The sequence below is a fragment of the Mustelus asterias genome, chromosome 15 (assembly GCF_964213995.1).
Source record: "Mustelus asterias chromosome 15, sMusAst1.hap1.1, whole genome shotgun sequence".
Classification (NCBI taxonomy): domain Eukaryota; kingdom Metazoa; phylum Chordata; class Chondrichthyes; order Carcharhiniformes; family Triakidae; genus Mustelus; species Mustelus asterias.
The window spans coordinates 88,933,667-88,959,860 of NC_135815.1; the positions used below are offsets into that span (position 1 = coordinate 88,933,667).

General features: G+C 45.3%; 1 protein-coding gene across 1 annotated transcript in view; it reads left to right on the plus strand.

Moving 5' to 3' along the window:
* LOC144504637 (ras and Rab interactor 2-like) overlaps positions 1-26,194 on the plus strand; it is a 156,900-nt gene that overhangs the window by 117,920 nt on the left and 12,786 nt on the right. Inside the window, exons 6-10 of the mRNA XM_078230305.1 lie at positions 5,137-5,248; positions 8,320-8,392; positions 9,190-9,281; positions 9,978-11,102; positions 20,994-21,299. Coding sequence (XP_078086431.1) covers positions 5,137-5,248; positions 8,320-8,392; positions 9,190-9,281; positions 9,978-11,102; positions 20,994-21,299 — 1,708 coding nt within the window. The remainder of the gene's footprint in view (positions 1-5,136; positions 5,249-8,319; positions 8,393-9,189; positions 9,282-9,977; positions 11,103-20,993; positions 21,300-26,194) is intronic.

The following is a 26,194-nucleotide window of genomic DNA, read 5'->3' on the forward strand; positions in this document are numbered from 1 at the left end:
CTGATCCAAACATCCCTTACGGTGCCCTGCTGCATCACCTTATCAGTCATTGTAGTTCAGTTCAGTTTGTGACCCCTTGCCGTGTGCATGCTATACTAGGAGTACCGCAGAAGAAAAGAGGAGACTAAAAATTGGAATTTGGGCAACAACGCAAGTATTGTTACATCTTAAGTCATAGAATTTTCTAGCATAAATGGAGCCCATTAAATTTGCATTTGCTCTCTTGAGTTTCAGTCCTTTATCATATCTTTCCCTTATCGTTTTTAATTATTTTTTAAACTTCCTTTTTAAAAGTGATTAATGTCGGGGTTTATCTCAACAGCATTCCTTATCTCAACAGCACTCTGCATAGAACTATTTCTCCTAGTTACCTTTTCCCTTTGTTCATTTGATGGTGACATAACGTTTATGCCTTCCAATTACTTACCAGCCAGTGTAAGTGGTTTCTCAGTGTTGATCTTACAAAAGCCACTCATAATTTGGGGCAAATGTTCTCCCTTCTAGTGAAGTTTCAGTTTTTCCAGTCTCTCCTCAAATGTTAAAGATATATTGCGGCTACTTTAGGCACAGGAAGACAAATAAATCATGGTTTCTGGATTTAAAACTTTAAGCCTAGCTAATCTTTTTGAAGCTTTTATCATTTGGTGTCTATTTCTTTTCTTTATTCATCTTGCACTTAACCAGTGCTAAATTTCATCCAATAGCCATGTGCTCAGTCTCCTCTCCGCCTATTGTCTCCTTCACGGTTATCATAGAATCCCTACAGTGCAGGAGGAGACCATTCGGCCCATCGAGTCTGCACTGACCACAATCCCACCCAGGCCCTATTTCCGTAACACCACATATTTTCCCTGCTAATCCCCTGACACTAGGATCAATTCAACATACCCAATCAACCTAACCCGCACATCTTTGGACCGCGGGAGGAAACCGGAGCACCCGGGGGAAACCCAAGGGGAGAACGTGCAAACGCCATACAGACAGTGACCCAAGGCCAGAATTGAAGCCAGGTCCCTGGCGCTCTGAGGCAGCAGTGCTAACCACTGTGCCACCGTGCCACCATTGTATTCTGACAGTTGTACACTCCATATCTGAGTGCAGATCAGTTATACACATATTGAGAAGAACGATGATCTGAACACTGATCTTTAAGGACACCTGTGTTCACACCTCTGCCAAACAACCATTGGCCGCCGTTCTGTTTTCTGTCTTTTATGCCACTTTCATGACAAGGCCATGCATGATCAACAAGTCCCCTGTGTCACATGCCTTCTGAACATCCAAACACGCAACCTACACTGAATACTCTCATGTAAGCAGTTTGTTATCCTCTCAAAGGACTCTTAAGTTTGATACGATCCTAATTGCCTTTGACACATTCTTGCTAGTTATCCTCAAATAACCTTTCCTCAAAATCTTGCTGCTGTTTACACCAGCAGGATCTTTCCGTCCTGCCAATGGTATACCCCTGCCACAGGTTTCCTGGTGGCGAGGAGTGTGGTCAACAGGATACCCCATTGACAATGGGGGGGACCATAAGATCCCACCACCAGCGAGCGGCATGCTGCCTCCTGCCATGGAGGGGGAGGAAAATCCCACCCGTTGTCTTTGTGGTTGAGTAATTTTACCGTGTATTAGGGTCTTTAAAAGCCTAGTGTTATGGACAGGATGGGGTTCATTTAAACATGAATTTCTTGTCTCGCCGCCCATCCGTAAATGGAAAGGTGTTTTGATTTGCTTCCCCCTCCCTTATAAGCGTTGGCGTATTTCCCAACGCCTATGTTTTGGTGTGATCCAACTTTCTAGTAATAACCCACAATAAACCCGAGATAGGATGAATTCAAAGGGTTAAGTTTATTTGCACATACTCAAAATGCAGGAGAGTGTCACAATGTTGGCTCCTTTGCATTCATACAGTAAAAGGGGGATGGAGAAAGGAAAGATTACAGGGCAGAGACTCCAGAGTAAAGAAATATTGTTTTGCTTGGTTTCTAGAGTCCAGAATCAAAGTCAAATGAGGTATTCCTTCACAGAGGTCAGTGAGATGAAAACCAATGTTCGTTAATTCACTTTTCTGGTGGTGTTGACTTCACATAAGCACACGCAAATGTCTCAGTTTGGAAGGCGGTGATACAGAATCTCCTGTAGCAGCAGTGTAGATGGGGCCGGGTGTCCCACCTGGGCTCGAGTACCTTGTCTATGATGCTGTTAGTTAGGTGGTTAAGTGGCAGACTGAGACTTTGCAGTGCAGCAAGGCAATATTATTGGTTCTGTCAGCTAGAGGTTCGTGTCACATGACACTCACCTCTACAAAGCTTTGGCAAAGGGTGTGCATCCTCTTGTCTGGGTCCCTGCAATTGTGGAATGTCTCAGCCATTAAGAATTGAAAGAAAGGCTACAGGGCCCGTTGTCTTAGCAGACAAGACTCCAGTCTGCCAGCCTGGGGTTGCAAAATGCAGGTGGCCTTTGTATAGCTCTGTTTGAATTTGGCTTGTGCAATCCACAGGGGGAGGGTGGGGGTTGTTAGTGTCTCTTCAGGGACAACAAGGTGCAAGTTTCTCCAATACTGCCAGATAGCTCCTTTTGTTCGGGGTCACAGACGGGCACAGTCTTTGTCTACTTTTAGATTTTTAGCGATAGCAAGGAGCACATCTCTATCCATTTTGTTTTTTTAAAATTATACAGCGTGAGAGCTTAGTCCCCTCATACTTGCCATTACCAATATTAGGTTGACTATTCTAGAGTGAATTTATTTATCTGTTGTTGCACCTATTGAAATAGTTGTGCCACTATCTGCATACCAGGAATAAAGGGTAACCTACGGGTTAATAAGAGTGATGAAATTACAGTAATTAGTATCAGCAGAGAAATTTAAAGGTCTAAACTTTGACAGATCTCCAGGATCTGATTGCCTGCATCCGCGGGTTCTAAAGAGATGGCTACAAAGATAGTGGATGCCCCGGTTTTGACTTTTCAAAATGTCCTAAATTCTAGGACAATCCCAGCAGTTTGGAAGTTAGTAAATGTAACAAACGTTTGTATTCAAGGAAGGCAGATGTGAGAAAGCCAGGAACCACAGGCCAGTTAATCTGATATCAGTTGTCAGGGAATGCTGGAGTATATTATTAAATAAATATAACCGTGCACTTAAAAAATCATAGTATGGTCAAAGATAGCATGATTTTTTTGAAAGGCGGATCGTGTATGGCAAATGCGATTAGAGCTTTGTGAGGATGTATCCAGTAGGATAGATGTTCTTGGATTTCTAAGAGGCATTTGCTAAGGTTACTATGATGTTGGGTGTAATATATTAGCATGGATAGAGGATTGGTTGACAAACACAAGACCGAGAGTGGGGATAAAGGTTAAGTTTTTATTAGTGTCACAAGTAGGCTTACATTAACACTACAATGAAGTTACTGTGAAAATCCCCTAGAAGCCACGCTCTGGCACCTGTTTGGCTACACTGTTGGAGAATTCAGCATGGCTAATGCACCTAACCAGCACATCTTTTGGAAACCAGAGCACCCAGAGGAAACGCACACACACAGGGAGAAGGTGCAGACTCCGCACAGATAGTGACCCAAGCCGGGAACTGAACCCGGGTTCCTGGCGCTGTGAGGCAGCAGTGCCAACCACTGTACCACCATGCCGCCCTTTCAAGGGGGCCTTTTCAAGTTAGCAGGCTGTGTCTAATCGAGTGCTACAAGGATCAGTGCTGCGCCCTCGGCTGTTTACAATGTGTACTAATGATTGAGATGAAGAGACCAAGTAACATACTTAAGTTTGCTGACAATAGAATGCTAGATGGGAATGCAAGCTGGGAGGTGGACACAGAGGTTGCAAAGAGATATTGACAGGTTAAGTTCATGGGCAACAATTTGATTTGATTTATTTTGTTTTATTCATTCGTGGGACATGGGCGTCGCTGGCTGGCCAGCATTTATTGCCCATCCCGAGTTGCCCTTGAGAAGGTGGTGGTGAGCTGCCTTCTAGAATCGCTGCAGTCCACATGCTGTGGGTTGACCCACAATGCTGTTAGGGATTGTCACATGATTGTCACACGTGTTAATATACAGTGAAAAGTATTGTTTCTTGCACACTATACAGTCGAAGCATACCGTTCATAGAGAAGGAAAGGAGAGAGTGCAGAATGTCGTGTTACAGTCATAGCTAGGGTATAGAGAAAGATCAACTTAGTGCAAGGTAGGTCCATTCAAAAGTCTGATGGCAGCAGGGAAGAAGCTGTTCTTGAGTCGGTTGGTACGTGACCTCGGATTATTGCATCTTTTTTTAACCACAAAGTGGTAAATGGTGTAAGGTGGGGAAGTGTGAGGCTATTTATTTTGGCAGTAAAAATAAAAAAGCGAAGTATGATTTCAAGGAGTGAAACTTGTATATATTGATGCTGAGAGGGACTTGGGTGTATTGTTACAAGGAGAACAGAAAGTTAGTGTAAGCAATTTGGAAGGTGTTGGCCTTAATTGCATTAGGGTTGGTGAACAAAAACAAGGAGATCTTGCTACAATTGCACAGGGTATTGGTGAGACCGCACCTAGACTACTGTATACAGTTTGGTCTCCATAACTAAGGAAGGATTGGAGGTGGTACAGCACAGATTTGCTCAGTTGATTCCTGGAATGAAAGGGTAGACCTATGATGAGAGACTGAGTAAATTGGGTGTAAACTCTTTGGAGCTTAAAAGATTGGGACGTGATTTAATTGAAACATGCAAGATTCTGAAGGGGTTTGACAGGGTAAGCACTCAAGATGTTGTTTCCATAACTGAGGAATCTGGAACATAGTGGCACACCCTCAGGAAAAGGGATCCATCATTTTGAACTGAGATGAAGAAATATTCCTTCATCCAAATGGCGGTGAATTTTTGGAATTTTCTACCCAGATGGTTACAGGTGCTCCATTGTTGTATATGTTTAAGACTGAGATTGACGGACGTTTGGTGTCTCAGTGAATTGAAGGATATGAAGCATGGGTGCGAAAGTCAAGTTGAGGCTGAAAATCAGCCCTGGTCATATTGAATGGCAGTGTGGGCTAGACGGGCTGAATGGTCTACATCTGCTCCTATTTCTACTGCTCTATCATGTTCAACATCACGGTATCTGTTTATTATAACAGATCTTTCTGGTCCGGAAATCATGCAGGACACAGAAGAAGGTCATATCCATGCGTTTGCCTGAATCGGGATCTCATTCTGTTCAAGATTTTCCAATAAAGGAGAGCCAATATAGTAAGTACACTCCATCTTATTCTATTGCAGTTCAAAAGCTTTGACTTGCTACGTAGAATGTGCAACACAGAGACTGGTTCAGACCAACCACTGCACGTTGGCTCTGCTCGAGCTTCCTCCTGTCTTTCTTCATCCAACTCTCTCGACATCATGCTCCTTAAACGCATCCATACTGTTTAATTCAGCCACTCCCTAATGTGGTGAGTTCCACACTCTCACCACACTCACAGAATCATAGAATCCCTACACTGCAGAAGGAGGCCATTCAGCCCACTGCGCCAGCACTGACAACAATCCCACCCAGGCCCTATCCCCGTGACTCCACTTATTTACTCCGCTAGTCCCCCTGACACCAAGGGGCAATTTATCATAGTCAATCAACCTAACCCGCACATCATTAGAGGAAACTGGAGCACCCAGAGGAAACCCACACAGACACGGGGAGAACGTGCAAACTCCACACAGACAGTGACCTGAGGCTGGAATTGAATCCGGGTCCCTGGCGCCGAGAGGCAACAGTGCTAACCACTGTGCCACTGTACCGTTGGTAAAGATCTTCTAGATTCCTGATTTGATTTCTTGGGTGACTATCTGCCTGTAACTTTGCTCTTCCCCACAAGTGGAAACAGTGTGTCTGTGCTATCAAATCCATCCAAAATTTTAGAGACCTCTATTACCTCAGCCTTCTGTCTTCAAGAGAAAAGGGACCCAGCCCGTTCAGCTTGAACAAAGCACAAAACACTCAGCAGGACAAAACCACCCACTTAATTGACACTCCATCTACCACCTCAAACATTCACTCCCTGCACCACTGGTGTACAGTGGCAGCAATGTGTACGATCTACAATGTGCACTGCAGCGACTCACCAATGCCCCTTGGACAACACCCCCCAAACTTGCGACTTCTACCACCTAGAAAAACAAGGACGGCAGACACATGGGAACACCACCACCTGCAAGTTCCCCTCCAAGTCACACATCATCCTGACGTGGAATCTTATTACCGTTCCTTTGTTGGGTCAAAATCCTGGAATTCCTTCCCTACGCGGTGCTGTGGATGCACCTACACCACATGGATTGCAGTGGTTCAAGAAGGCAGCTCACCTCTGAAGGGCAGTTAAGAATGAGCAATAAATGCTGGCTTAGCCAGTGATGCCCCACATCCCGTGAAATAATTTTTTAAAAGGATACCTTTCCCTCCCTTCTTGAAGTTTATCCTCTCCCTTACCCAGGTTGTGTTTTCCCTCCATCCCCAATTTCCATTTATTTCCATCTTTCTCTCTCTCCTGCAGTTTGCATGTCTCTCACTTTTCCTCCATCTGGATTGCTTTCCCTCTTTCTCTCCCTCCCACAATCACTTTCTGTTGCTCTCTTTCCCCAAGCTGCTCTCTCAGGATCTGGGAGTTTCTGGGCAATTTTCATTGGCCTGATTTAGTGCAGCAATGGTCAGTAGTGAAGCAGTTTGTTCAGATAAACAGGGAAACCAACGAGGTTTGCTTGCCAGCCATGACGGCAGGGACATTTGACTTGATTTATTATTGTTACATGTATTAGTATACAGTGAAAAGTATTGTTTCTTGCGTGCCATACAGACAAAGCATACCGTTCATAGAGAAGGAAAGGAGAGAGTGCCGAATGTAGTGTTACAGTCATAGCTAGGGTGTAGAGAAAGATCAGCTTAATGCGAGGTAGGTCCATTCAAAAGTCTGACAGCAGCAGGGAAGAGGCTGTTCTTGAGTCGGTTGGTACGTGACCTCAGGCTTTTGTATCTTTTCCCCGACGGAAGAAGGTGGAAGAGAGAATGTCCGGGGTGCGTGGATTCCTTAATTATGCTGGCTGCTTTGCTGAGGCAGCAGGAAGTGTAGACAGAGTCAATGGATGGGAGGCTGGTTTGCGTGATGGATTGGGCTACATTCACGACCTTTTGTAGTTTAGTTGCAGTCTTGGGCAGAGCAGGAGCCATACCAAGCTGTGATACATCCAGAAAGAATCCTTTCTATGGTGCATCTGTAAGGGTTGGTGAGTGTTGTAGCTGACATGCCAAATTTCCTCAGTCTTCTGAGAAAGTAGAGGTGTGGGTGGGCTTTCTTAACTATAGTGTCGGCATGGGGGAAATTGTACAAGTGGAAATGGTGCATGCAGAAGCTGATTCTCCTGAATCATCAACGCCTGGTAAACCAAGGGTGAGATTTCTCTCGCTCTCTGTGATATGTTTTGCAGCAGCAGGGGGCAGTGTGTTGCTTGCTGGCGGTGGATTCTTATGGGCCCGCCATTATCACTAGCGCTTCCCGTTGAACACCCCTTGCCACCAGGGATACCATGGCGGGGATGCGCCATCGGTGGGACCATAAGATCCCGCCACTGTAAACAGCAGCAAAATTTCAATGCAATTGTTTATTCCTGTAGAATCGCACCCAAAGTGGCATGGTTGGAAACTTCAATTCCATTGCAAACATGGCTGCTCCAATTTTTGTTTTCACCAAAGTTGGCAATATGCCTTTGTGTAACTTTCAAATATTGACATTCTCCGAAAAAAGTAAGTCAATATTGGCAGCATGTGTGAGGTACATTAGACAGCTGTTAGCCTTGTATTTACCAAGTGGGTGGCTCCACTGATAGGGAGGCAGGAAAATAGAGTTGGATTTTCGAGCCATCTGCTCAATGAAACCCAAGGCCCATAATGAAAATAACTTGTGTTCCTTTATGGCTCTCTAAACGCCGCCTGCAGATAACTTAAATAGCCTTTGTTTCGTTCTGTTCAGAAAGGTAGACATTTCCAATAAACCCTTGAGGATGTTACTGCAAGTGTGGAACAAGTTCATTTTGGCATGCGAATGGACCCAACACAGCTGGTTTAGTTTAAAGTGAGCAGTCATGTCTGCCGGATCTGTCTCAAAACAGACGTGGAGTGTTTTTTTTTGTTAGTAGTGAAGACTTGTCATAGGATACTTGGGTTAATTTACTGCACAGCTTTAACAGAATACCCTGTGCTGCCTAATGGATTTTTCATATGCTCCTTTTTGCTTTGTAAGGGGATCTGCTTACTAATTTTCCCTTTTCTCACTGCGCAGCTTTCTCACTGGAAGGATCTTGCCTGAGCTTCGCAGACTTGTTTAGGCTCATCGCTTTCTACTGTATCAGCAGGTAAGAGGAGCGAATGAATGTAAATATTGCGATCTGCCCCCATGCAAAAACTGCATGTTAAAAGTTCAGAAACTTCCCTTTTGTGTGTCTGCCCCCTGCCCCATCCTCACATGCCCACACCCATGTATTAGTGCTGATACCCTAGACTACAAAAGCAACCACTTCCTGCCGGGTCAGCACAGGAAATACTTGATTAAATAGTTGAGCAATTCCGGATAGATCCTGGGGAATTTCTTTTTTAAAAATACAAGTTTCCCCAAATTAAAGCAAAGTCGATACACGTGCGAAGGAACTAATTGGTATGGAGGGGGAGGGCGGTGGTTGTGTTGGCAATGGGGTAATCCTTACAAAGCGAAATGTTTTTCACTGCACACCTGCTGTATAATTAGCGCGGATTAGCGTGCATAAGTGGATTCATTGAGCAGTGCAATGTCTAAAGAGTGTTTCCAGTCCAACTCGCATACCAATTCGATTCAAATAAGGAAAATTTGCATTTTGAGTTTAAAATGAGACTAAAGGGAAACTTGCAAACTTTGTTGAGGCGAATACTTGCTTGGAGGTCTGGTCGATATTTACCAGAGTAGAAAGGAATGCTTGCGTAATATTATCAGAGAATTTCTTTTGTCGTTTAATGATCAGGTGTGCCAGCCAAAACTTTCTTGGGACTTCCCACATTTTCCTGTACTTGGGTTTCCAAAATCTTGCCTGACACACTCATCTGGATTCAATATTGACTTTCGTGACACTAAATCCTGGCTTTCATTTTTTTTCCCCACCGCCCCCCCCCCAAAATAAAGGGACGTGCTGCCTTTCCCTTTAAAATTGCCTCATGGAATCACAGCTGCCAAGACTGAGACAGAGCTGGAAGCAATTGCATTCTTGGGTCTGGGTGAGTACACTTTGGGCCCACAGATTCTGGTTGGAAGTGCGGGATGGAGAGACTGTAAGGTCTTTGATCAGTAGGAAATACTCAACTCATTCAGAAGTGGCCAAAGCTGATACAATGGGCTATTTCCCTCCTTTAAAACCCAGAATCAAATAAAGTTTGACTGCATTTGTGAATGGTGCTTTGTGTGAGGTAAGGCTTGATCATTTTGATTTTGGACCGAGTCACGGTGGCACAGTGGTTAGCACTGCTGCCTCACAGCGTCAGGGACCCAGGTTCGATTCCTGGCTTGGGTCACTGTCTGTGCAGAGCCTGCACATTCTCTCCATGTCTGCGTGGGTTTCCTCCGGTTTCCTCCCACAGTCCGACTGGCTCGGTGCATTGGCCAGGTGAAATTCTCCCTCGGTGTACCCGAACAGGCGCCGGAGTGTGGCAACTGGGGGATTTTCACAGTAACTTCATTGCAACATTGACGTAAGCCTTACTTGTGACACTAATAAATAAGCCTAAACTTAAAAACAGTCTGTCACTGGAATCGCTTTCCCATTCGTGGAGTGGTCTTTTGAAGAGGTCGTGGTGGAATCCAGTTACAGTTACATCTCTGTCCCTGATGGGGTTAATTTCTGATCTGTAATGACGTGTACTGGATGGAAACTAAAGCCCATCTGTTCTCAACTTTATTACATTCTTTTGTTTCAGAGTTCTGGAGTTCTCCTGTGTACAAGAGAGTAGCCAAGAATCCTGCACCTCCTACCAGTCCTCTCAGAACAGGCAGCCTGTGCACAGAAACGAAGCAGCCCTCTCTCTTAAATGGAGTGCATTCCATACGAACACGGACGCCTTCAGAGCTGGAATGCAGCCAGACCAATGGTGCTCTGTGCTTTATAAATCCCCTCTTTTTGGAAGTGCACAGCAAAGATAACAACAACAGCCTGAAAAGGCAGTGTGCAAAACCCCGGGAGACGGGGAGGCCCTATTCTCCCCCACCCAGACCACCGCCCCCTCGGCTGAACCTGAATATGAACCAGGCGGGCAGCCCGGCCACGGGCAGCGGTCAAGCAGGTGAAGATGTTGGCGGGCTCAGGCAGCCAGAGACCAAAGCTGTCCCGATCCCACCGCCCCGCAGCAAGAAGCAGGCCAGCAGTTCGGAGACGGAAAGAAACTCGACACCTACTCTGAGGGCTGCACAGAAAAGTTTGGATTACACGGCAGAGGAGGCTGCAACTGCTGGAGGCAAGGGCGAGGCTGAACCGTTGCACAACCTGACTGACAGCGCTGAAGGATCAGCTGGAAATAATATCAGTACTCAGATCCTGGAAATCAAAGAGAGACAGCGGCTGAGTGACATGAGCATGTCCACTACCTCTACGGAGTCGGACTCCAGCACTATGGACGTGGAGCGCAACTGCCCTTATAATCACGAAGGGGACACAAACAGCAGCCTGGAGGATTCGGATGCTGAGAGCGACCAGGAGGTTGCCCCCCCACCCTGCGCCCCCAAAAAGAAAAGGCACAGCTCCTTCGTCTTCCCGAAGATTGTCAAGTCGCACATTCAGAAGGTGAGTGGCGTCTTCAGCTCCTTCATGACTCCGGAGAAGAGGATGGTTAAGAAGATTGCGGAAATGTCCCAGGACAAGCGCACCTATTTTGGCTGCTTGATTCAGGACTACATCAGTTTTTTCAAGGAGAATAAGGACTGCCACGTCTCCAGCACGGACATGCTGCTCACCATTCGCCAGTTCATGACCCAGGTTAAAAGTTACTTGATCCAGAGCTCAGAGTTGGACCCGCCAATAGAATCCCTCATCCCAGAAGATGAAATAGGTGAGCAGATTCTTGCTGCTGTGTTATTTTGATGTTTAAAAGTAAGTTTCGTTCTGCCCTCCCCCATGGCTTGTTAAGATGCAGTGGTCTGGTGTACGGAAACAGTTAACTTCTGGAGGAGGCACTTAAGTTTCTGTTCGTGTGTTGAGATTTACGATGTATGTTAGTGAAGGTTTAAGTGTTGTGACTTACTGTGTATGTTAGTGAAAGGGGGAACACGATTCCCCTTGATGCCTCTGCAAATGTCTCAAGTTAGTCTGACTTAAAGGTGGGAGGGGGGCAGTGTTGATACTAAGATTGGTGTATGAAGAGTTTGAAATGCTTCAGGTGTCTTTAAAGAGGCATGGGGAAGGAAGGGGGATGGGGAGGAACACACAAACTAATCTGTAACTGTGCAGCCTTTGGAGATGACGTGGAGATGCCGGCGTTGGACTGGGGTAAACACAGTAAGAAGTTTAACAACACCAGGTTAAAGTCCAACAGGTTTATTTGGTAGCAAATGCCACTGTGGCATTTGCTACCAATTAAACCTGTTGGACTTTAACCTGGTGTTGTTAAACTTCTTACAGCCTTTGGAGAGCCGGTTCTTTCCTGTTTTGAGAGGCTTAATTCAGTGGTGCGATAAATTTGTGATCTGGTGATGTAAGTCATGTCGAAACGAATCGCTTGTGTGTGTGTGTGTGACCCTGCCACAACTGTGGCGCACAATGTTTGCTGGCATTTCTCCCTCTTTTGTGAACAAAAGTTTATTCTCGAAGGCTGCTCCTATTAGGCAGGCTCGAAGGGCTGATTGGCACCCACTTGTTCCTGCATTATTTCTTCTGTTCTATATTCTTCAAGTTTATTTATTAGTTCTGTTTATTTATCAATTTCACAAGGAGGCTTACATTAACACTGCAATGATGTTACTGTGAAAATCCCCTAGTCGACACACACTCTGGCACCTGTCCGGGTACACGGTACCCGGACAGGCGGCACGGTAGCACAGTGGTTAGCACTGCTGCTTCACAGCTCCAGGGACCTGGGTTCAATTCCCGGCTCAGGGTCACTGTCTGTGTGGAGTTTGCACATTCTCCACGTGTCTGTGTGGGTTTCCTCCAGGTGCTCCGGTTTCCTCCCACAGTCCAAAGATGTGCAGGTTAGGTTGATTGGCCATGATAAAATTGCCCCTTTAGTGTCCTGGGATGCGTAGATTAGAGGGATTAGTGGGTAAAATATGTAGGGATATGGGGGTAGGGCCTGGGTTTGTGGTCGGTGCAGACTCGATGGGCCGAATGGCCTCTTTCTGTACTGTAGGATTTCTATGATTTCTACACTGAGGGAGAATTTGGCATGGCCAATGCACCTAACTGGCATGTCTTTCGGACTGTGGGAGGAAACTGGAGCACCTGGAGGAAACCCACTCAGACACGGGGAGAACATACAGACTCCGCACAGACAGTGACCCAAGCCGGGAATCGAACCCGGGTCCCTGTCGCCTTGAGGCTTGTGGTATTGGTTGTATAAATTGGACTCGCCTGGCTCTCACTCGAAAGCTGCCTGAAATTAAAAAACAAGTTTAGTTATATGTAACATACTTCGTTATGTAAATATATTCATCACCAGACCATTTTATAAAGGTTCTGAGGGCAAGAGAACAGAACTTTTCATGAGGGTTATACTTTTGGCTGCGACATGTGTTTATAGTTCTGGTGTTAGGATATAGGTTGAAAAAATATTTTCTTGCAAGGACTTAGGGTGGCACAGTGGCAACCACTGCTGCCTCACAGTACTAGGGACCTGGGTCCAAATTTAGCCTTGGGTGACTGTCTGCGTGGAGTTTGCACATTCTCTCCTGTGTCTGCATGGGCTCCCTCCAGGTGCTCCGGTTTCCTCCCACACTCCAAAGATGTGTTGGTTAGGCAAATTGGCCATGCCAAATTGCCCCTTAGTGTCCAAAGATGTGCTGGTTAGGCAAATTGGCCATGCTAAATTGCCTTTAATGCCAGAGAGATTAGCAAGGTAAATACTTGGTTGTTTACAGGGAAAGGGCCTGGGTGGAATTATTGTAAGGGCAGGTTTGATGGGCCGAATGGCCTCTTTCTGCACTGTAGGCATTCTATGACTCTATTCTATGGATTTTAGCAGCAGTTGTAGAAAAATAGTCAACACCCATAAAACTTGTCAGCAGTCAGGGCTAGTTCAAGAGAATTATGTGACTTTTTATTGGTTTTCAGTTTTGCAAATTATTCAAAAGATGAAAATCAGGCGAGAATTGTCGATTATTTAATTCTAGCTGGAGTAATATTTGTCACAATGAGCTGTTGGAGCAGGAAGTTGTTCTGTCGAAGGCCTAAATAATGTTTTGTTTAGCTAAATTGTCAAACCCAGGCCAAGTCCTTCCAGTGCAGGCGCACTGACAATGTAAATGTAGGGACTAACTGCCAACGCCCACTCACCTGCAGTTGCAGGATGCAGATTCCGTTCTTCAATCTAACGCTGAATTGCCATTGCAAATAGGTGGTGGGGAAGTGTCGGAGGGAAAAACCCTGCCCTGCATAAAAGGAGGAGGGATGATCCAGTGGCGAATGGTCTGTAGGATGCAGAGTGATGCTGTTTGTGACCAATTCACAGCAGAAAACCTCAGTCAAGGGCAGAAATCGAAGGTTAAAGGCCTTGGTTGGGGAGGGGTTTGAAAAAAAAGTTCTTATTTTCAATACGGTAAGAAGTCTCACAACACCAGGTTTATTTGGTAGCACAAGCCACTAGCTTTCGGAGCGCTGCTCCTTCATCAGGTGAGTGGGAGTTCTGTTCACAAACAGGACATATAAAGACGCAAACTCAATTTACAAAACAATGGTTGGAATGCGAGTCTTTACAGGTAATCAAGTCTTAAAGGTACAGACAATGTGAGTGGAGAGAGGGTTAAGCACAGGTTAAAGAGATTGTCTCCAGCCAGGACAGTTAGTGAGATTTTTCAAGCCCAGGCAAGTCGTGGGGGTTACAGATAGTGTGACATGAACCCAAGATCCCAGTTGAGGCTGTCCTCATGTGTGCGAAACTTAGCTATCAGTCTCTGCTCAGCGATTCTGCGTTGTCGTGTGTTGTGAAGGCCGCCTTGGAGAACACTTGCCCGAAGATCAGAGGCAGAATGCCCGTGACTGCTGAAGTGTTCCCTAACAGGAAGAGAATACTCTTGCCTGGTGATTGTTGAGCGGTGTTCATTCATCCGTTGTCGTAGCGTCTGCATGGTCTCCCCAATGTACCATGCCTTGGGACATCCTTTCCTGCAGCGTATCAGGTAGACAACGTTGGCCGAGTTGCAAGAGTAGGTACCGTGTACCTGGTGGATGGTGTTCTCACGTGAGATGATGGCATCCGTGTCAATGATCCGGCATGTCTTGCAGAGGTTGCTGTAGCAGGGTTGTGTGGTGTCATGGTCACTGTTCTCCTGAAGGCTGGGTAGTTTGCTGCGGACAATGGTCTGTTTGAGGTTGTGTGGTTGTTTGAAGGCAAGAAGTGGGGGTGTGGGGATGGCCTTGGCGAAATGTTTGTCTTCATCAATAACATGTTGAAGGCTCCGGAGAAGATGTAGAAGCTTCTCCACTCTGGGGAAGTACTGGACGACGAAGGGTACTCTGTACGCCGTGTCCCATGTTCCCTTGCCCCGCCACCCGTTTGCAATGGCAAGTCCACGACTTGCCTGGGCTTGCAAAATCTCACTAACTGTCCTGGCTGGAGACAATACACATCTCTTTAACCTGTGCTTAACCCTCTCTCCACTCACATTGTCTGTACCTTTAAGACTTGATTACCTGTAAAGACTCGCATTCCAACCATTATTCTGTAAATTGAGCTTGTGTCTTTACATGCCCTGTTTGTGAACAGAACTCCCACTTACCTGATGAAGGAGCAGTGCTCCGAAAGCCAGTGGCTTGTGCTACCAAATAAACCTGTTGGCCTTTAACCTGGTGTTGTGAGACATCTTACTGTGTTTACCCCAGTCCAACGCCGGCATCTCCACATCTTATTTTTAATAGCAGTATCCTGTCCTTTTTTATATCTAGAAAAAAGGCAGATGCTAATGAAGAGTTTGTTTTGTTCCACTCTGCTTAAATTTCCCCTTTTTAAGGGTTTGCTCTGTACGCCCATCCCACAGCCCCTGACAACACCATGTTTAACAACTCTAATAAGTCACAGGGATCTGGAAGAAGTGAAGTTGCTGACTAAGCATACGCTTGCCATCTGCTGAACAGATTTAGGCATCTTTTGAAGCAGGAAGTCAGGAGTCTGATCAGAATGTTAACTTTATTTTCCATTTGGTTTTTTTAAAATGGCAGGGTACAGATGCCACGGTAACTTTTAAAGGTCCCAGAATGGTATGAAAAGAATCAGAAGTCTGTAATGAAAACAGAAAAGGAGCAAACGGGTTAATAACATTTAAAGTGCAGTTTATTTAGTAGTCACAAGTAAGGCTTACATTAACACTGCAATGAAGTTACCGTGAAATTCCCCGAGTCGTCACACTCTGGCGCCTGTTCGGGTCAATGCACCTAACCAGCGCGTCTTTCGGACTGTGGGAGGAAACCGGAGCACCCGGAGGAAGCCCACGCAGACACGGGGAGAACGTGCAAACTCCACACAGACAGTGACCCAAGCCGGGAATCGAACCCGGGTCCCTGGCGCTGTGAGGCAGCAGTGCTAACCACTGCGCCACCGTGCCACCCACAGGAGAGGAGAGACTCTTCATGAAAACTGAACATCAGCAGGCTCGGTCAGTTCTGATGAAAAGTCCGCACTTAAAGCACCAACTCGTCTTTGCTCTTTGTTTTCTTTTTGTTTTATATTTTAATTAACCAATTTAAAATAATAATGTTGGGACTCGCTATGCACTGCCAGGATCTTTCTTTCGTCATTCCAAAATCGGAGGGAATATGGATAGTGTTAAAACAAAGAAAAGAGTCAGCAAAAGTGGAAATGAATGCGAACCACAGATTCCAGTTTCTAAAAATAATCCCCACAATACTGCCTCCAGCCAAGTAATGATGTCATTTGCTTTTGCCTCCTCTCTGGTGTTTTGCAGAAACCGAAAAACTGTATTGCACAAGAACTGCTGGGACTAGCAAGTAACTGAAGCTAGTTAACCCTCAAGCTGCTGCTCCTCTGCCCCTGCTTAGCTAATCTGATGTGGAGAACCTGGTGTTGTTAAACTTCTTACTGTAGCTAATCTGAGACAGCTTGAGGAGAGTTTAGGATTGGTAAGACTCGGAGGCTGCAGCGATGGCTAGCCGGGTGGGTTTGACTGCAGTCTGCAGGAGATGGATTTTAAAAAACCCATTAAAACCAACTTTCGCTCACCCTGCATGTGGCTGCTTTAACGGCTGGGGAAGGGAGGGAGGAAGATGAATCTTTGAAGTCCTTCCTGTTAGTCCTGCTAACCTCTGTGTGGGGTTCCGGGGTGTAATAAGTCTTCGGAGGCAGAAGTCCCTTCACCAAAATCCCTTTCGTTACAATTCCAACAGCAGTACACAGAGCGCTATCGGTCAGCAGTCTACCTTCGGGAGTGCCAGAGGAACTGACAGTCCCGGTTAAATACAAGGAAAAGACTCCCCGATTAGCCCATCAATTCACTCCTTAATCAGGGAGTTCATATTCCGATAGAACAACCTCAAAGGGAGTCATTGCATGGGGATAGGGCAAGGGAGAGGGAAGATACTCTGTCAGAGAGTCGGCCTCCTTCTGCACCGTAGGGATTCTATGCTCAGTGCTGGCATTGGACTTGTGCTGGTCCCTGGCAGATAAGGACCCCTGCCCTCCTTCCTGCCTCCCACACTTCAAACCTTGCGTGCCACCCTCCCCCCTCATGGTCTGGGGCCCTGGACAATTACCCAGGTTGCAAGCTCCTAAAACTGGTGTTACCTCAGTAGATAATTTTAATTCGTCAGTTTCAGTCTCTGAAAGAAAGAGCCTGTTTTAAAAATCCATTTGTGTAACCACCATGGGGGCTGGTGAATGCTGGTTCTTAAGTGTAGATGTCGATCTGGAGCAGGATGGACTATTAATGCAGCTCTCAATCCTTCATCCTGTTTTTAATTTTGCCTTGCTATTACAATAGTAAATGCGTAGTTCCAAACGTGTGTTTGTGTGCGCCTATCTGTGTGTGTGTGTGTGTCTCACATGTGACACCTATGTGACATGCATTACCTGTGTGTGCACGTGCATTAACTTCCCAGGTTTTGAGCCATCAACCACACCAACATTGAAAAAAGATAAACATTTTCTTCCACAGTTCTGAACACTCAATGCAATGATGTGATGTAAAAATTCCAAGCCTCTGCTGCCCATGCACTAGCTCACACCAAGTTCCATTGAACCATTGCTCCTGTACTCCTTAGCTTACAGTGGTTCCCAGTTCCCAAACACTTAATTCTGAATCCTGTATATAAATCCTTCCATGGCTTGGCACTCCTTATCTCTGTCGCCTCCTCCTACTTTACAACTCTCTGAGAACTCTGTTTATCTTCAACTTTGGCCTCTGACCTATTCCTTACATCCTTCACCCCGCTTGTGTAGACAGTCTCCGGCTGTCTCAAGTCTACATTCTGGAATTCCCTCATATTCATTCTCTCTTCCCCCCCTTTAGGACAGTCCAAAGATGTGCGGGTTAGGTGGATTGGCCATGCTAAATTGCCCCTTAGTATCAGGGGCATTAGCAGGGTAAATACATAGAACATAGAACATTACAGCGCAGTACAGGCCCTTCGGCCCTCGATGTTGCGCCGACCTGTGAAACGAATCTAAAGCCCATCTAACCTACACTATTCCAATATCATCCATATGTTTATCCAATGACCCTTTAAATGCCCTTAATGTTGACGAGTCCACTATCGCTGCAGGCAGGGCATTCCACGCCCTTACTACTCTCTGAGTAAAGAACCTACCTCTGACATCTGTCCTATATCTATCACCCCTCAATTTAAAGCTATGTCCCCTCGCGCTAGCCATCACCATCCGAGGAAAAAGCCTCACACTGTCCACCCTATCTAATCCTCTGATCATCTTGTAGCCTCTATTAAGTCACCTCTTAACCATCTTCTCTCTAATGAAAACAGCCTCAAGTCACTCAGCCTTTCCTCATAAGACCTTCCCACCATACCAGGCAACATCCTTGTAAATCTCCTCTGCACCCTTTCCAGTGCTTCCACATCCTTCCTATAATGCGGCGACCAGAACTGTACGCAATACTCTAAGTGCGGCCGCACCAGAGTTTTGTACAGCTGCAACATGACATCATGGCTCCGAAACTCAATCCCTCTACCAATAAAAGCTAACACACTGTACGCCTTCTTAACAACGCTATCAACCTGGGTGCCAACTTTCAGGGATCTATGCACTTGGACAAATATGTGGGGTTACGGGGATGGGGCCTGGGTGGGATTGTTGTTGGTGCAGGCTTGATGGGCCGAATGGCCTCTTTCTGCACTGTAGGGATTCTATAATTCTAGGAGTTCTATGACAATCCTTAAAACCCACCTATCCCAATGTGATTCTTTGGCTCTGTCAATTTTCTTGATTCTTCTGTGGAGCACCTTCTGTCGCATTATTAAAAGTGCTATATAAATGCAAGTTGTTGTATCTAATGTTGCCATCATCGTGATACAACTGGCGGTCCATTCTTCTAAAAACATTGATTCCTATTTTAAGTTATTTGTCAACACAAAGTGGGAGAACTTTAGAGGTCTTTTAGATTAATTAAATTGACGAGTTAAATATTTGTGTCTCTGTAGTATCAAGAAAATATAATGCTTTGTCAAGCCATATACTTGCAGCCTAAAATGCATGGTATACACAGTACAACTCGATGTGATAGTTACAGCTATCTAACTTTAAATTTATTTATTAGTGTCACAAATAGGCTTACATTAACACTGCAATGAAGTTACTCTGAAAATCCCCGAGTCGCCACACTCCGGCGCCTGTTTGGGCACACTGAGGGAGAATTCAGCATGGCCAATGCACCTAACCAGCACGTCATTTGGACTGTGGGAGGAAACCCATGTAGTAGATCTAGCTACAGATCTCCATTCTAAAAAATAACCTTCCACTCCTACTCTCTGTCTTCTATAACCAAGCCAATTCTATTTCCATCTAGCCAGCCCACCCGAATCCCATGTGATTTTAGTTTTTGTACCAGTCTGCTATGTGGGACCTTGTCAAACGCCTTACTAAAGTCCATATGAATTATATCCACAGCCCTTCCATCATCAATTTTCTTTGTCATCTCTTCAAAACACTCAATCAAGTTGGTGAGACATGACCTTCCCCATCCAAAACCATGCTGCCTGTTACTAACTAGGTCAATTTTCCTCCAAATATGCCTACATCCTGTCCCTCAGTATCTTCTCCAAAAGCTTCCCCACCACTGATATCAGGCTCACTGGCTATAATTCGCTGGATTATCCCTGCTTCCTTTCTTAAACAAGGAACAACATTGGATATTCTCCAGTCCTCTGCCCCCTCATCTGTGGTCAAAGAGGATGTGAAGATATCTGTTAAGGCCCCAGCTATTACTCCCCTTGCCTCCCACAGTAACCTGGGATAGATCCCATCCAGCCCTGGGGACTTGTCTATCTTAATTACATTTTGGATTTCAGATTATTTTTGGATACTGCATATAAATTTACATTATGATCGCCTAAGCCTAGGCTAGTGATAGTCTAAAGTAAATAAAATGATTGGAAAAGTAAGATGTGGTCACTGAATAATAAATAAATGTAATAAGTTTCTTTTCCATATGTTTACCAAAAGAATCGTAGGTAAAGAATGCAAACAAGTAGACTAGCTGACGATCGATAAGGTTCAAAAAGAGTCCAGTTTTTGGATGTGTTTGAGTTTTGGATATACTGATGAAGAATACGCACCCTATAGCATAAAACTTCAAAATCTGACAATGTTCTGCATACAACCTTTCCTTGTTTGGTGTTATGAAAGGGAATACTGTGTCCTTTTATCATGTAATCAAAAAAGGAAGCCTTCCTCTAATTTAGTGGCATAGGAAGCTTCACGGTGGCACAGTGGTTAGCATTGCTGCCTCAGTGCCAGGGACCTGAGTTCAATTCTGGCCTTGGAATGACTGTCTGTGTGGAGTTTGCACGTTCTCCCCATGTCTGCGTGAGTTTCCTTCGGGTGCTCCGGTTTCCTCCCACAATCCAAAGAGTTGCAGGTTAGGTGAATTGGTCCCTTAGTGTCCCAAGATGTGTAGGTTAGGGGGATTAGTAGGGTAAATTCTTGGAGGAACGGAGATAGGGTCTGGGTTAAATGTACTTTTGAAGAGTTGGTGCTGACTCGATGGGCTGAATGACCTACTTCAGCACTTCTAGGATTCAATAAATGCCAGTTGACTTTTCTCCTCATAGTTTTTTTTTAACAGGGACAATTGTGTGATGCACATTAATGTGATCCATAGAATCATAGAAACCCTACAGTGCAGAAGGAGGCCATTCAGCCCATTGAGTCTGCACCGACCACAATCCCACCCAGACCCTATTCCCCTAACACCACATATCCACCCTACTAATCCCTCTAACCTACGCATCCCGGGACACTAAAGGGCAATGTATCATGGCCAATCAACCTAACCGCACATCTTTGGACTGTGGGAGGAAACCAGAGCACCCAGAGGAAACCCACGCAGACACGGGGAGAACGTGCAAACTCCGCACAGACAGTGACTCAAGCTGGGATCGAACCCAGGTCTCTGGAGCTGTGAGGCAGCAGTGCTAACTACTGTGCCACCGTGCTGCCCCTTTGCTATGAAACATTTCTAGTTATTATTTATTATTAGGCAGTATTATTTGCGGACCTAACTTGATTTGGATTATGACCTTTTTATTTTTTATAAACCTTTTCCAGATTTTGTTTTGGAGAAAGCGATGCATAAATGCATTCTGAAGCCCCTGAAATCTTACATCTACGCCACGTTGAAACAATTCCACATCTCTGACGGCTCCTGGAAGCAGCTGAAGGAGAATCTCCTCTCGGTTAAACAGAAAGTGCCTCAGGAGCTGGGAGTCGATGCGGTTGTGCCTGACACTGTTACCTTGGATAAAATAAAGCACAAGTTTTCAAACATGCACAAGGCATACTCGCCTGAGAAGAAGGTGTGTCTACTGCTCAGGGTCTGTAAAGTTATCTACACTGCAATGGAAAACAATTCAGGTATGGTGTTACTTTACTAAATTGGACATTAAAGCAGCAATCAGTTAATGGGTGTCTTTAGTGTGCTGGGAGTGGGTTCATTAAGGACAAGCAGCACAGAATTGTGAAAGACAAGTCATCTCAGATCAATTTCACTGAAATAACTGAGTACATTAATAAAATGATGTGTACTGACTTTCAAAGAGTGTTGGTAAGCTGCCACAAGGGCAGTACCAGACATGGGTCCAGAAGCACAATACTACTATGCTGAATGGTGTTGAATTAAAATTTAATAGGAAGAGCAATGAGGCATCATAGAATCCCTACAGTGCAGAAGGAGGCCATTTGGCCCATTGAGCCTGCGCCAACAACAATCCTACCCAGGCCCTAAGCCCGTAACCCCATGTATTTACCCACTAATCTCCCTGACACTAAGGGACAATTTAGCATGGCCAATCCACCTAACACGCTCATCTTTTGTGTGTGAGAAGAAACCAGAGCTCCCAGAGGAAACCCACGCAGACACGGGGCGAACCTGCAAACTCCACACAGTCACCCACAGCCGGAACTGAACCCGGGTCCTTGGTGCTGTGAGGCAGCGGTGCTAACCACTGCCCTAAGGAAGGAAGAGTATGGAAGGAAGGGAGACTCTTTTGGAACATGTTCATCAAAGAGTTGAAAGTTCAAAGTAAATGGAAGAGGAAGGAGACCTGGAGGTTCAGGCGGACACACATTTGAGAGAGAGGAACTTTTGTTGGGAAAAGATATAGCTATTATAAACTTTAGGGTCTGCTTTAGATATGCTCTGGGGTTCAGTAATGCTGGTCACTCTCGTCAGTGGTCTGGGCATCCTATGTTTAGAGGCGTGCCCTCATCATTGGGTATCATACCTCTCACCCTTGCCCTCACTTGTACTACACCCAATCTTTTCTTTGGAAAAGTGAGGCCAGATTAATGGAGAATTGGTTTATTTCCCAGACAGCATGTGGACTAGTAGAACAACAAAGCAGATACCTATTGGTGCATTTTGACTTGCTTCTGGGGAATAAAATGAAGGAAAAATAATAAACCACATCAAAAAACCCAAAATGAGACATTGGAGATGAGAGTACAGAGGAAATGTTCGAGCTATAGCATTCACTGGGTTAGACCACAGTTAGAATGTTGCGATGTTTTGAGATTCTTACTTTGGGACAGATACTCGGGACGTGGAGATGGAAGTTATGAAAGCTTCCAAGAGGGAAAGGGACTTTCTGACCCTGCAACAGTGAAAGTTCAGAACTGACCTGATAGAATTGTCGATAAAACTCTGAATCCAAAGTATGAAAGGAGAAACATAGAAACTAGAAGCAGGAGGAGGCCATTCAGCCCTTCGAGCCTGCTCCGCAATTCATTTTGATCATGGCTGATCATCAAATTCAATATCCTGATCCTCCCTTTCCCTCCATATCCCTTGATCCCTTTAGTCCCAAGAGCTATATCTAATTTTGTCTTGAAATCACACAACGTTTTGGCCTCAACTACTTTCTGTGGTAGTGAATTCCACAGATTCACCACTTTCTGGGTGAAGAAATTTCTCCTCACCTCAGTTCTAAAAGGTTTACCCCTTATCCTCAAACTATGACCCCTAGTTCTGGACTCCCCCACCATCGGGAACATTCTTTCTGAATCTAACCTGTCTTAGGAGAGTGCTTATTTTGTGCACTGTAAGTTGTTGAGTCTTATGTTCCCTACTAGAAACATTGGTGGAGGCAGATTCCGTAAGTGCTTTTATAAAGCATGTGGTTAAATAGAGGCTGGAGAATGGGACAGCTCTTATAGTGAACAGCCTCTTATAAGACTGTTAAATTATAAGATTTTAGTAATTATGATAAGATTCCAGTAAGTAAATTATATACTTCCATGCAGCATTCGATCTCTATTTTTTGGGGGGCGGAGTCAAGGACTTGAGTCAAAAGTTGTTACCACCAAAAATAATGCTTATTTTAATAAATATTGGATATTCCCAATTTGCCAGGAAATGGGCTGGATACAAACCTTCGCTGTGTTCTTATGAGGAGAGGTTAAGTAGGTTGGGCCTGTACTCAGGCCCAACCTACAGGAGTTTAGAAGAATGAGAGGCGACCTTATTGAGACGTATAAGATTCTCAGGGGATTTGAAGGGTAAATGCTGAGAGATTGTTCCCCCTTGTGGGAGTCTAGGACCAGAGGGCATCATCTCAGAGTAAGTGGTGGCCCATTTAAGACAGAGATGAGGAAGAATTTCTTCTCTCAGAGGGTAGTGAATCTGTGAAATTCTTAACCACAGAGGGCTGTGGAGGTTGGATTGTTAATATGTTCAAGGCTGAGAAAGACAGTAAGTGAATCAAGGGTTATGGGGATAAAAGCAGGGAAGTGGAGTTGAGGATTATCATTTCAGGGCAGTCATGATCTCAATGAATAACGGCGCAGACTCAATGGGCCGAATGGCCGACTTCTGCTCCCAGGTCTTATGGAGTCCTCAGAATAGCACCCTCTGGTGGAGCAATGTGAATTTCCATTCCCACACCCAATGTTCCTCCCACTAACCCAACACTGCGGTTACACATTAGTGGCAGCACAGATGAGCTTCATTAACCCTTGCTGCTTCACCTGAAAGTCATCTATATTTGCACACAGCAGCCATATTCAAGTGTCAATAAATTGACTTGAGTGTCTACTTCTAGACAGCGGACATGAAACTGTGCAGTGGACTTTGAGTTTGAAGGGTTGCATAGTGGCACAGTGGTTAGCACTGCTGCCTCACAGCGCCAGGACCCGGGTTCAATTCCCGGCTTGGGTTACTGTCTGTGCGGAGTCTGCACGTTCTCCCAGTGTCTGTATGGGTTTCCTCCGGGTGCTCCGGTTTCCTTCCACACTCCAAAGATGTGAAGTTTAGGCAAATTGGGCATGCAAAATTGATCCTTAATGTCGGGGGGCTTAGCAGGTTACGGGATAGGGCCTGGCTGGGATTGTTGTCAGTGCAGGCTCGATGGGCTGAATGGCCTCCTTCTGCACTGTAGGGATTCTATGAGAGCATTGCTCCACTCAACCAGACACTGTTAAATCCACTTCCATTGGGAACCAGGAGACACACCTAAAAGGCGCTTGGGTTGGTCAGTGCAGAATCATGTGGCATCATGTAGCCCGAATTCGAATCTTAATAGACATCATGGGGCAGGATTTTCAGAACATATCCGTGGCAGCCCCGCTGCCAACGAGAATGGATGGGCACTCTGCCAAAACCCCATTCACCATAGTGGCACCAGAGAGGCCACTTCCTGCTGATATCGATACTGGCTCACCCCTTGGAGCTATCTATTCCAATCTGGTTTCCTTGCACTTCCCTGTTATCTTAAATCTCTATGAAACATTTTCAAGCCGATTGCTCATTTTGTCAGATACTTAAGGAGGTAACTCCCAAGAATCAGCCACCTCATTCTTGTTTCAGTGTAAAAATTGAGCGAGTGCCAGAAATCATTCTTCCATTGTGCCCCGACTGGGTGACTTCTACAGTAAAAATAGCACTTTATTTTCAATATTACAGCATAAGAATACACAGCCAGCCACGGAATGGTGTCTTAATTGATGGGTTTTAAAAACACCCAAGATTTGAAATGCTTCTGGTGAGTTACAGAGCAGAGAGCTGATACAATGGAAGAAGTTGGGTAGGATTTTCCCGTCCCGCCTGCCACGGGAATCGTAGCGGGCGGGGGACACAGACCATGCAAAGGTTCGTTGACCTCAGGCGGGATGTTCTGGCCTTGGGGCAAGCGTGGCCGGAAAATTCCACCCATCGAATCACTTAACCAGCACGTAGAAGAGTGGCCATTGTGCCTACCGATCCTGATTGGTGTAGAAGGGGCATCAGTCACAATTGAATGAAAGAACAGAATTCATTTTCAGCCAAAACCAGGACTCTGTTGGCTTGACCAACCCTGCGAGAAGCAGAGGGCACTGATATTTCTGAGGAAGGATGTCCTTGCTATAGGAAGAGTACAGTGAAGACTTACCAGACTGATTCCTGGGATGGTGAGAATGATGTATGAAAGGGGATTGAGTTAGTTAGGGTTATATTCACTGGAGGTTAGAAGAATGTAGGAAGACCTCATAGAAACCTATAAAGTTCTAACAGGACCAGACAGGGTAGATACAGGAAGAATGTTCCAGGTGGTGGGAGGGTCCAGAACCAGAGGTTATAGTCTAAGGATATGGGGTAAATCTTTTAGGACAGAGATGAGGAGAAATTTCACAGTAATTTCACACATGAGGAGAGTTTCACAGTAACTTCATTGCAGTGTTAATGTAAGCCTTACTTGTGACGAATAAATAAACTTTAAACTTTAAAATTTCTTCACCCAGAGAGTGGTCAGCCTGTGGAGTTCGCTACCACAAAAAGCAACTGAGGCCAAAACATTGTATGTTTTCAAGGAGTTAGATACAGCTCTTGGGCTGAAGGGGCTCCAAGTATATCGGGGGGGGGGAAGATGGATCAGGCTATTGAGTTGGATGATAAGCTATGATCATAATGAATAAGCCTCCTCTTGCTCCTATTTTCTACATTTCTATATTGACCCTAAATTCAACCTTTCACCAGTTTGAACATCACTCAAACCAGCCTCCCACCCATTGACACTATCTACACTTCTCTAATTAAAGCCAGCACCATAGAAAGCATCCTTTCTGGTTGTGTCACAGCTTGGTATGGCTCCTGCTCTGCCCAAGACCGCAAGAAACTATAAAAGGTCGTGAATGTGGCCCAGTCCATCACGCAAACCAGCCTCCCATCCATTGACTCTGTCTACACTTCCCACTGCCTCGGCAAAGCAGCCAGTATAATTAAGAACTCCATGCACCCCAGACATTCTCTCTTTCACCTTCTTCCGTCGGGAAAAAGA